Source organism: Taudactylus pleione, unplaced genomic scaffold, assembly GCF_031769625.1.
Source record: "Taudactylus pleione unplaced genomic scaffold, aTauple2 ptg001314l, whole genome shotgun sequence".
Classification (NCBI taxonomy): Eukaryota; Metazoa; Chordata; class Amphibia; order Anura; family Myobatrachidae; genus Taudactylus; species Taudactylus pleione.
Genome location: NW_028285714.1, coordinates 11,749,094 through 11,761,398, shown reverse-complemented (window position 1 = coordinate 11,761,398; position 12,305 = coordinate 11,749,094). Strand labels below are relative to the sequence as shown.

General features: G+C 38.0%; 1 protein-coding gene across 1 annotated transcript in view; it reads left to right on the top strand.

The window, feature by feature from the left end:
- Nucleotides 1-5,135, top strand: part of LOC148443257 (pulmonary surfactant-associated protein D-like) — a 44,315-nt gene extending 39,180 nt beyond the window's left edge. The window contains exon 6 of the mRNA XM_088463095.1: nt 4,759-5,135. Within this exon, the coding sequence (XP_088319221.1) occupies nt 4,759-5,135 (377 nt within the window). The remainder of the gene's footprint in view (nt 1-4,758) is intronic.
- The last annotated feature ends 7,170 nt before the right edge of the window (nt 5,136-12,305 follow it).

Sequence of the window (12,305 nt, the reverse complement as noted above, 5' to 3'; positions counted from 1 at the left end):
GGGAGCTGTTCTCTCTCAATGATCTGATGATGGCAAGTTACACCCCTGCTGTTTCTTCTCTTGAAGATTCCTACCAGCAGAATGGAATTATCCTATCAGAGACCAAGAACTCCTGGCAATTAAGCTAGCACTGGAAGAGTGGCATTACTTGTTAGAAGGAGCCTCGTTTCCCATTTCAGTTTTTACTGACCATAAGAATTTGCTCTATTTACAGACTGCCAGATGTCTAAATTCCAGACAGGCCAATTGGAAGGTTTTTCTCCCAATTTGATTTTAAACTCTCCTATCGTCCAGGTCCTCAGAATACAAAGGCTGATGCCTTGTCCCGCTCCCTGGATTCTGAACAATTGGTCAAGCAGGAACCTCCTCCTCCAATTCTGCATCCCATGTCCTTTGCCTCTGCCAGGCTCACACCAGATCCTCCTTGGGGAAAGACCTTTGTGGCCCCGGATCTTCGTAAGAAGCTGTTACATTGGGCCCACGCTTCCCAATTTTCTGGACATACTGGAGTTGAGAAGACTGTCAAATTAATTCAACACTCTCTTGGTGGCCTAGGTTGAGAACTGATGTCAAAGACTTTGTTGCTTCCTGCATCAAATGTGCTCAACATAAAATTTCTAGGAAAACCTCTCCTGGACTACTGCATCCATTGATTGTTCCTTGACAGCCCTGGTCCCATTTATCCATGGAATTTATTATGGACTTGCCTCCATCTCAAGGCCATAACACCATATGGGTAGTTGTCGACAGATTCTCCAAAATGATGCATTTTGTGCCTTTAACAGGTCTGCCTTCTGCATCCCAGCTTGCACAACTCTTCATTAAGGAGATCTTCTGTTTACATGGCCTTCCTCAAGATATCATCTCCGACAGAGGAGTCCAATTTGTGGCCAAGGTTTGGAGATCCTTGTGCTCAGCTGTGCAGGTAAAGCTTAAATATTCCATGGCCTATCATCATCTGACAAACGGGCTAACAGCGAGGGTGAACCAAGACCTAGAGCATTTCTTTCATTTGTTTGTCTCATCTTCTCAAGATGACTGGTTGGAGCTGCTTCCTTGGGCCGAGTTTGCTCACAATGATCGCTATCATATCTACTCCTGAAATATGCAATTTCAACTATTGCCCTTTGCTGATTATTTTTTTATTCCAGCTAATTGTGACAACTCTTTTGGACATGGATATAGTGTATCACAAACTGTATTTTTATGCAGTATTTTCCCATGGACTCAGATTAGTGTTCAGCCTGTATTGTGGGAGATACTATAGTACAGACATCATATGGTGACTGTATAATAGTGGATTGCATTGTGTGATGCTGTCAATCTTGTTTCAGAAATGTCACCAGATGAATAATCAGCATTTTTCCCATCTAATCCCCCCTTTTCTTTCTAAGACAGAAATTTCCAATCATCTAGAATTATCTTAGGTATAAAGCATGGAACAGGTTAACTTGAAGAGGGACTTCTCATCAGGGCTAGCGCAATATGCTCATCCAGCCCTGCAAAGTTGGAAGGCACTAGACAGGGGAGGTGCTGCTGCCACCTTCTCCATTTGCTAGATGCTTGCTGAGAATTCGTTACCAGCGGGTGCCCAGTGGCTTCCTCCCTGCAGCCAGAGGCTGGAGCTCACTCCTGAGCTCTGCCTTCTGGTTCCCACAGAGGATGTAGAGAGATACATCATTAGCCCCTCCCCCCTATTTACACAGTAGTGCCCCTTATTGATGTTATGCCACATAGTCGTAACCTTTATACATGTTATTCCACATAGTAATGACCCTTACACATTATTCTACAAAGAAATGCCCCTTACACATTATGCCACACAGTAATACCCCTTACAAATTATTCCACACAGTAATGCTCCTTACACATTACACCACACAGTAGTGCCCCTTACACATTATGTTGCATAGTAATTTTGCTTACACATTATGCCACACAGTAATGCCCCTTATACATTATGCCACACAGTATTGCCCCTTGCAGTTACAGGTAGCAGGGGGGGTAGTTAAAGGGTTATCACACTTGCATTGGGAGCAGTGACAGGGTGAATGAGGTCAGTTATAGGATGTGGGGGTGAAGTTCAAAGCCATAACTAGACTTTTTGGTGCCCTGTGCCAGAGAGAGCATTGGCGACCCCCCATTTTTTAAATAGGAACCTAAGATAGTGCACCTGAAAAAGGGCCTTGGCCTCACGGGGAAGGGCCAGGTAAGAGATAGGAGAGGCCAGGGATGCTTGGGATAAAAGAAGAGGAAGCTACAAGTGAGAATTATAATAAACAGGAATATTGACAGACCCAAACAGTGCCTCCTGCCCTATGGTGCCCTGTGCCATGGAACAGGTTGCACCACCCTAGTTATAGCACTGGTGCAGTTGCAAGTGGGCTGCCAGTGCCTGTCAAACAACAATGGTGACATGCAACTGGGGGTGGGGCCACATACATCATGCAGCCCAACAGTCAAGCTGGCTAGCGTTAAGGAGCCACCAGGTATGCCGCTAGTTTCAGCATACGGCAAATGGACATTGTGGAGCTGGCCAGTTCTTCCCTGGCCCTGGGCACTAATACTGTGAGCACTGTGTAGGGTGCACTACTATTGTGGGCAATGCATGTAAGGGTCACTACTACTGTGGGAATTGCATGTGAGGGACACTACTACTGTGGGCATTGCATGTAAGTGTCACTACTACTGTGGGCATTATTTGTATAAGGGACACTACTGTTTGTCCTAATATGAATAAGAGACACTACTATGTGGTGTCATGTGAATCAAGGGCAGAATATGCAGTTTAATGTGAATAAGATTGTGCTACTCTGTGGTATAATTTGAATTGGGGGTACTATTGTGTGGCCACACCCCTTTCTTGTGAAACCATGCTCCTTTTTTCAGTGAGCGCTGTCCCTTTATAAAAAAATTGAAGGGAGGGTTCAAATTTATAGTTTGTTTGGGGGGCACTGAACACCTTAGCACCAGCCCTGGTTGGTTCCTATTTTTCCACTAGACTCAGTGGCTCCTACACAACATGGACTACCTAGCAAACAAAGGTCTCCATATAGCCCCCTCAGTGAATTGGCCATTTACAGCATATATCACAATAAGGTATTGGCCTATGATAAAAACAGCATGTGAATATGAATGGATATAAAGGGACATCTTCTTGGGAGAAAAAGTGTGATTCGCATTGGACAGAACATGTGTAATTCTGGACCTGATTTATTATGGAACGCAACTGCGATTAAGCACGCAATCAGCTGATTGTTGTGTTCTGTGCATGCATCGCTGTGTGTGTGCACCAACTAGCCACTGCAATCGGGACTGTGATAGCAGAGACTACACAGACCCCTCACAGAGTGATTGACAGGAAGTGCTATTTGGGGGATGTGACAGGGAAGTTGGCGGTAAAATGCAGGCATGCCAGTGACTTTGAAAGCTGTTGCAGGGGCATGCATCCACTGTGATGGCATACGCAGTTTGAGTGCTCAGTGCATGCAATGAGGCTAGCAATTCCTGAGTAAGGTCAGAGATTGAGCAAGCATGCATTAGGCTGCGATGGTACTCGATGTTACTGATGGCTTCACAGTCTTGCTAAACATTATGGATGTGTGTAAGGTAAGGTGGGCGTCCCTATGTAGTGCTGCAATAGCATAGCGATCGCATGGATTAGCATTTCTTTGCAGCCAGACTGCATGCGTAATCACAGCCATGATCCGTAGAGAATTAGGCCCTCTGTCTTTTCTTAGGACCACTGTGTGAGTTAGATCAGACCTACAGTAAGGAGGGGTTTTTATAATTAACCTGGTGATTGTTTAAATTACCATTGATTCTGATATTGGTGTATTATAATGTATTGCTACCATAAAGTATGACCATGGACCATCTTACCTAGTGAGCCCTGGCTCTAACACCCAGGTATTTCACACAGGTTTTGCCATCAAACATTAGCAAGTTGAACTGTCACTGAAGGTCTTGCAAAAGTAGAAGGCCCCAGCAATAACCCTTGGTACTGAGGCCTCCTTTTGCTGCCATTCAAACCATATATATAGGCAATCAGAATTTTGTGTCTATTATTTCCATGTTCAACTGTATATTTTTGTCCACTGAGTACTTCTCACAAGCCAAATAAATAATGATATATAAACAAAATAGTTTAACATAATTTGTCATAAAAACTATTTTCATCAAGTAGAGATGTGAGGGTTTGGTTTTATTCGGTTATTTTCACCAAATTAGCGCAAGTTCGGATTAGTTTGGATTTACAGTAGCTTTTTTACTACTTTTGAAATCCAAACATAATCAAGTAAAAACCAAATTAAAATGAACCCGCGCACATCTCTATCATCAAAGTACTTATATTAATATATTTTCATTTATAAAATTATATATAAATTACAGTCCATTTTATTTAATTATAAAAATTCACTTTTTATTATAATTATAGTAATTTTTTTGAAGCTTGTTCAATTAATAAGTTTAGTTTTTTTGTTTAGTCCAGTACACAGTATATAAGCATCAGTGAGCATCAGTGACATTGTTGTCCATTAAGAAGATTAAAAATTTAAAGTTAGAAGAAAAAGGGGGTGCAAGGGTTTATATACTTATATTTATGAGTTGTCAGTGATCATGATTCAAGGGCTGACAATAACACATTTGGGATGCACATAATCTTTCTACAATATTAAAAACACAATTTAATTGTTTTAATTAAAGTGTACTGTTTTATAGTAATTGTAATAACAGTGTTCTGTCTGTTTGTTTCAGCCTTACTGTTTTCTAGAGGAGACAGCTCTGGAGATAAAATATATGTTACAAGTGGTAAGATGGTTACACATGATGAGTCAAGTGCAATATGTTCACTCGCTGGCGCTAAGATGGCTACACCACGGAATGCAGAGGAGAACACAGTAATTGCCAATATTGCCCAGCAATACAACACATTAGCATACCTGGGAATTACAGACATAAAAACAGAAGGTACTTTTAGGTACCAAAATGGAGAAGTAATTACATATTCAAACTGGAATACTGGGGAACCTAATCAGCAGGGAGACGAGGATTGTGCGGAAATGAAATCTACTGGAAAGTGGAATGACGGAAATTGTCAGGAAAAGCGATTGAACATATGTGAATTTCCCTAATAACCAAAACATTGAAAAACCAATAAAGTTTGTTTATAATGGAATGTTTCCAAACTCTTTCCTGTTATTAGTGTTATGTTGTTATATTTTCATTAAGTTACACCTATAGCTGAACCAAACCCTGTACTCGTGTTGGTTATATATAACAAAGAAAACACCAAAACATCTTGTACTTTGTTGATCTAAGGACCATTGAACACAATATATATATTGAACTTGCTATTTTTCTGCAGAATACAGGCAGATCGCATAAATGACTTTTATTGTTTATTAATAATTAGAATTATACGCATTAGATTAATTTCATATAGTTTAGCCACATAAAAATTGGATCAAAGCTTTTTTGCATTTTACATACTGTACTACTGGGTTGGGTATGGGATGCCGGTGCTCGGGACCCTGACAGTCAAAATCCCGACACCGGCATCCCGTTTGGGTTAAGACACCAACACCTGTTGGCTGGTATCTTAACTCTCCCCCTCTCCCTACCCCTAAGCTTCCCTCCCCACACCCTAAATTTAATCATCCCTCCCTAGTGCCTAACCCTACCCCTAGTACCTAGCCCTAACCTTCCCCTTACTCCCACTACTTACCTTTGGGATGCTGGCGGTTGGGATGCCTAATTTTCTCAGTGCTGGCATCCCACATGCCGGAATATTGACCGACTCCCATACTACCTTTATCAACTGGAGCCACATAAAAGTAATAAAAACTCATATATGCATAAAAACTTAATAACGTCTGAAAATAAATAACAAACAATTACTAAGGTGAATAATTTATCAATTCATTTCATGGTTATTTGGTCATCTGCATTGGTAGTCCTCCAATTTTGTTTAGTAATTGACACTTTTCAAGGTCTTGACAAATAATAATAGCCAAGTATTCAAGAAGCAAACACATGCCTTACTGGAATGAAGTTTTGACAACATTCTTATTGACCCTAATAAGCTGTATACAATATATTCCCTGGTGGTCTAACGGCTGTCTCATGAATGCTCCTAAAGTATGTATGACTTTGGTCCTTGATATATATGAATGTAACAGTCCAGAAAATGTCATGCGGATACAGATTCTACAGCCTGTAAAAGATTTTGTGAATATGGTGATTTAGAAAATTATTTTTGAAATAGTAAAGAGTCAATTAGAACACAAGAGGCTTTAGCTGCTTATATTTCAATAACTTTATTTTTCCCTACACATTTTTCACATTCTAATTACACAGTATGGCACTAATGACAGGTAGTCACCACTCTTCCTCTTCTTTTCAAACTTGCTAACACATATTAAAAAAATACAAACTATTTTGAGTAAATGCATTTGTAGGGATAAGGTAGAAAAAGAGTGTGTGTGTGAGGTGGGGGAGGGAGGGTTTAGAAATACTATTCTTTCTATTAGCAGGCATTTTTTGCTATTCAAAAATCGCCAATCAGTCCCAATAAGTTATACTGTATAGTAATCAGATGTTCCCCTCAAAGTGAATCAAGGTTATTAGTGGCATTATAATGACATCCACTGCACCATGATGCACTGTCGAATACGCAATTAACTTTACTCCATCCTTAGCACTAGCCAGCTCAGTATTATTTTACCATCATTGGAATCATCATGTGTGGTTTCTATTTTAAAATCATATTCAATGTATAAAGAGCTTGCAAGTCATGTGTCCAATTAAAAACAGGGTTATTCATTCTTTAAATCTTAAATACTTGCTGTATTTAAACTGTCTCATCAGAGTTCTGTTTAGTGATGTTCAGGTATTTTTTTTTCTTTAACTTGAACATTTGTGGGGAAAAAAACAAGTCACATTTTTAAGTAAATAAATTAATAAGCTGCACTTTTCAAAGTCAACGCGTCTTCTATGGTTTCTGCTTTAGGTTTAAATGGACAATAATATTATCTAAAAAATACACCTGTAGATGAGTCCTATCAAACTGGATGAATAAATATTTGATATTTATTTAATAGTTTGTAACCAGTTATCTACAGTATATAGTGCATTAGCATACAGAATTAGACAGAGTACAGTATATAATCATTCACATCAGTACCTGACCCTTTTCCTTAAATGTGTATAAGGTTGAAGTTTAAATATGTGAAACCTGAAAGTGTCTTAGGGGTTTATTTATTAAACTCCAACATACAGTTGTTTTTGGGGGATTGTCATGGTTTTGGGAATCAGGTCTTTTTAACAGGAAGCACAAAACAGAGATATCTGCTCTATTCCCCTGCTTGCTATGATTTACCAAGCTCCAAAATGCTTAGCTTTTCAGGACTTTGCTCTGGTAGCTAATTACATCTTTAGATGGTGCCAGCCCATTGTAGAATATAAGCTACATTTGCATTTGTTATTTGTTAACCAATGCTTTGTATCTCTCTCTGGAAATTATCACTCGCTCATGCCCAGCCCACTGTCCATGAGAAAAAGGACTGTACAGGAAACATAAACATAAGGTGATTGCATAAGCCATCACTTTACCTTTTAGACTTTACAGGGATAGGCTCCTGCTGGAGCCGGAGACCCTATATGAAAATTTTAATAAATAGCCCTGATAAATAATTTCTAGTTGATGCATTATGTGTCAATAAAAAAATAAGTATCAGGGCTAAACTGCAGACCTTCATAAATACCACCTATATCACACAATTGTCAAACATTGCACTGGTGTTGATGAAATAGATCATAGTTGGCATTACTGACCACACATTTTTACATTTGTAGTCATTGTCTCAGACAGATGAATAATCAATTAATAAGGTGTGATAATAGCAGTGCACCTAGAAGAGGTATGCCAATCCTCTAATAAAAATGTTAAATAACAGATCTAGGTGAAGAGTATCTGTACCTGTCAGCTATAATGTGGAAGTGCCACAGCTTGACTCAGCATCCCAGCGTGGAGCTCTATGGAACATTGCTATTAACATCATATGCATTACTGGCCTCTACATGTTGTTTGAAGAGGTTGCTGCTCACCTGCATTAAACATTTGGGATATGTCATCTTAATCCCTTGCGTTATCACAGCCCTCACCGCACTGGTGGTCTCGGTGGTCCCTGAAGGGCTAACTATATACCAGCACAAATGACTTCCACCTCCATTATATTTGGGAAAAGGAAAACCATCACTTGCTTTGCTGGTGAAGATATTTTATTTCCATTACAGGATTCAGTATGTCGGCTTTATTGAGACTGACTGAATATAACTGAGAGTCTCTGCAATCCATAGCTCAAGTTGACTTTTCAAATCCTTGTGTTAACTAAGATTACTCCCCTTGGAGCACAGAGTTTGATCTTGTTCATCTAACATACCAATGGTGATTTTATTTCTATATTATCTGCGATGATTGAAAGTATACAAAGCGAGACTGAGAACTATTATGGGCTGGGCCAGTGTCTAATGCTTGTGTATTTTATATATGCAGTTTTATGTTATTGCTTGTGACAAGCAGCTTTTCATTGACCCACTCCCGGGAGTTGTTAATGTGTTAAATGAATAAATATTTGAATATGGTATGTATTAATGTGTGTATGAGTGACACTTAGATCTGTTATTTTACATTAATTTCTGTTTTATTTTATTAAAATGTATTAACTTTGCTCTATAATAAAGAAAAATACATACAAAATCTCAGCGCAAATGAATTAGAACAGCAGGTAGGTCAATCAATGATTCACCAAATCATATATGTGTAAAATCAAACAGGTATTACCCAATACCATGCGCTAGAAAACAGTTCCAAAAGAGGCAGCAATGGTCTCTTTGGTCTCACCCAACTTTCACATGTGGTACGGGCAATTCTCCATATACTGTAGTTCAATATTATGAAACAAAACAAAGAATAAACTATCAATCTTCAGAAACACAATGAAAGCGAAAACACCCAGGTGTCTTAGAAGAATAATATGATGAAGAATATCTTTATAATACTTTCAAAAAGTTTGAAAGCCCAAGTGCACTTCAAAGATGATAATTCATTCGCCCTTGTGAAAAGGTTACAAGTATGTGCTCACTTGTATGCTTACATAAGTAAGGCTTGCAGCAGACCTATAAAGGTTTCTTTATCACTTTATGCCACAATATTTCCAGATATGACGAACTTTGGAGAAAATAAATTTTATGGTGTAGATCAAATTGTATCAATTTATGTAACAAGAAATTATATCATAAAAGTAGCAGAATGTGTCCATACCAGATGTTATTTAAGCATTCTGATTCTTTTATGATATAATTTATATAACATCCATATAGTATGAAACCTGGGTGTTCAAGCATGGGACATCAGGAAAAACTATTAGATTGGATACACAAATGCCTCACTGTCACTTTTTCTATGCGTTTTGACACACACTGCATCTTTTTTAAGATTAGTTGTTGGTCCAAACAAACACGTGCGGTGAATTATCAGCTTTGAAGTGCACTTAGGCTTTTTGATGCTTTGGTGTTTTCGCTTTCAATTTGTTGATGAAGATTGATACAGTTTATTTTTTGTTTCATGATATTGAACTATATGGAGGATTGCCCGTTTCACATGTGAAAGTTGGGTGAGACCAAGGAGTTTTCATTGCTACCTCTACAACATTTGGAACTGTTTTCTAGTGTATGGTATTGGGTCATACCTGTTTAATTCCGCTGTATCGTCATATTATCTTGAAGATTCTTGGAGAGGCGATAAAATGTTCCTTTTTTATAAGGTTTTAGGTGGGATATGATTTGTAGTAATATATTATACTTTTTACCATCTCAAAAATCACAAGAATTAAACAGCAAATATACTGGGAACCTATGAGGTTAATTTTGTTACTTTTATACAAATTGTTTATGCATTATCTTGAAAAAAATGTTTGCTGTTAATGTTATTATGTTCTATCCTTTCTGTATTTTTAATAGTCACATCTTTTATATAATATGCTGGAAACTTTGTAGCAAGTGGATTGTTTTGTTACTGAATATCTGTGTATTACATTTGAATGGCTTTATTCTTTTTACTAAGTGTTTTGAAATCCTAGTAGCATAGCTTGCTTACAACTTAACTCATTATGTACAAAATATGAGAATTATATTTTAAGTATGTACTTTTCAAATGATCGTACTGTAAATTAGTATTTGGTGGACTTCTGGTTCTGGCAACGTGTGAGCTCTGCTGAAGCTATCAGGATTCAGCAGCAAAAGCCTACTGCTAAGCTCCATTCAGGGACTATAGACTGCTTCAACAAAGCTGGAATTGGAAGGTCATCACCTCTGTTTATTTCAGAACTATTCAGCTGATGAATCAAAAGCTAGAAAACAATTTTCTCCACAATTTTCACCAGTCTGTACTAATCTCATCAAAGAAAGACGAAAGTTTGCTCTATTATACCCTGCTCAGTTGAGGATTTTTGTTGGCTCAGGTTTCAAAGATTTTTGCTCACCTGAAGATGTTCTAAATTTTTTGGATAAGAAAACATAAGATTGTCTCTTTTGTTAATTAATAAGATCTAAAAATAATATCCTAATGGTTTAGTAATTTGCAAGATAATCATTCCAGAGTTTTTAAAAACAGAGAAGTTATATTTAGAAAATAAATAACTTCAGTCACAATGATTAAATAATGATTAGTATTAGTAGTGCTAAATTTATTTGCGATAATTTCATCTTTTCAAAAGCACTGCTTAGGACTAGTAATTAGTTAAAATTAAATATCTTACATACATGGCATTATGACTAGTCATAAAATCTTCTTTGCCCAATTAAGGGTCCTCAATAATGAAAAATTACAGAAGCTGATTAATTATTTATTTACTATCTTTTTAATTTCAATGTTTGATTATTGTTTAATACTATAGTATATATAATGTCAATAGCAAAGATAAAATATTTTATACAAATCCTGTTGGAGCTTAATATTTTATGGCAATTCTTTTCTGGAAGTCTAAAAGATTTTGTTTTATTTTTTTTCTCTCCTATTTGTAGAGGAAAAATCCCCTTCCCTCACCCCCTTTTTACTTTTTTCAGTATGTACCCTGGTTGTCTATTTTCATTGATAAATATATATTTTTTCTCTATTTATACCTATAACTTACTGCAACAGAGAACTATGTTGACACCTTCTGTTTTCAACATACCCATCCCCTTTTCCCCAAACATCCAATTCTTTACTGTACTATGCAGTCACGATTTTAATATTGAATTTTTTTCTTGGTTTTTATATACTGAAAGATATCTAATACTGACTTTGGTTTATGATGCAACTTAAAATTGGCTCTTTAAATGTTGTAGGAATACTGTCAGGATGCGACCTGGGATCAGCCGCTACTCACCTCCACACTGGCTTCCTTAGGCTTAGGTGTTCAGTCACTGGGAGTGGAGGTGAGTGGTGACTGAGTATTCTCCCCTGGGGTCTTCTAGGCATTCTGTGCATGCATCCTGGTTCCCGGGGTGCTGGGCATAGATGCAGCCATGTTGGTCCATATCACCTGACTAGTGTCTCCCAATGGTAGTCCTGCGGTCACTCAACTGATCCTCTGACCCAATAACTAGCTACCTAAGGGTATTTAAGTCTGACTACAGGAACAGGAAATAGCTGTTCAACTTCGATATTCCAGTGTCTGTGATACTCACCAGTGTTTTCCCAGGTTAATTTCTCAGTGTGTTGCTTCAGCCTTCTCACTGTTCTCCAGTGTTATTTGCATCAGCTTCCAGGCTGATTCCCAGTGTGTCAGTTCTCTCACTGAACTCCAGTTCTTTACATTACAGCACTTGTGTTGTTAATATTGTGCTGTTCAGTTCTCCAGTTGCCTCCCTGTGTTACTGGTGTCAGCTTGCATGCTGATTACTAGTTAGCTCTCAGCTGGATCCTTAATAATTCTCAGTACATTCCTGTGTTATATTCCCCTGTGTTCTCAGTGCAAGTCAGCAACTGGATTCTTAACAATTCTCAGTGCATTCCTGTGTTCCAGTATTAATTTAATATGCTGATCTCCTGTGTTCAAGTATTCAGTTCATACACTGATCACCTGTGTTCAAGTATTTAGTTCATATGCTTATCTCCTGTATTCAAGTATTTAGTTCATATGCTGATCTCCTGTGTTCAAGTATTCAGTTCATACGCTGATTTCCTGTGTTCAAGTATTCAGTTCACATGCTGATTTCCTTTCATACACTGATCTCCTGTGTTCAAGCCTTCAGTTCAT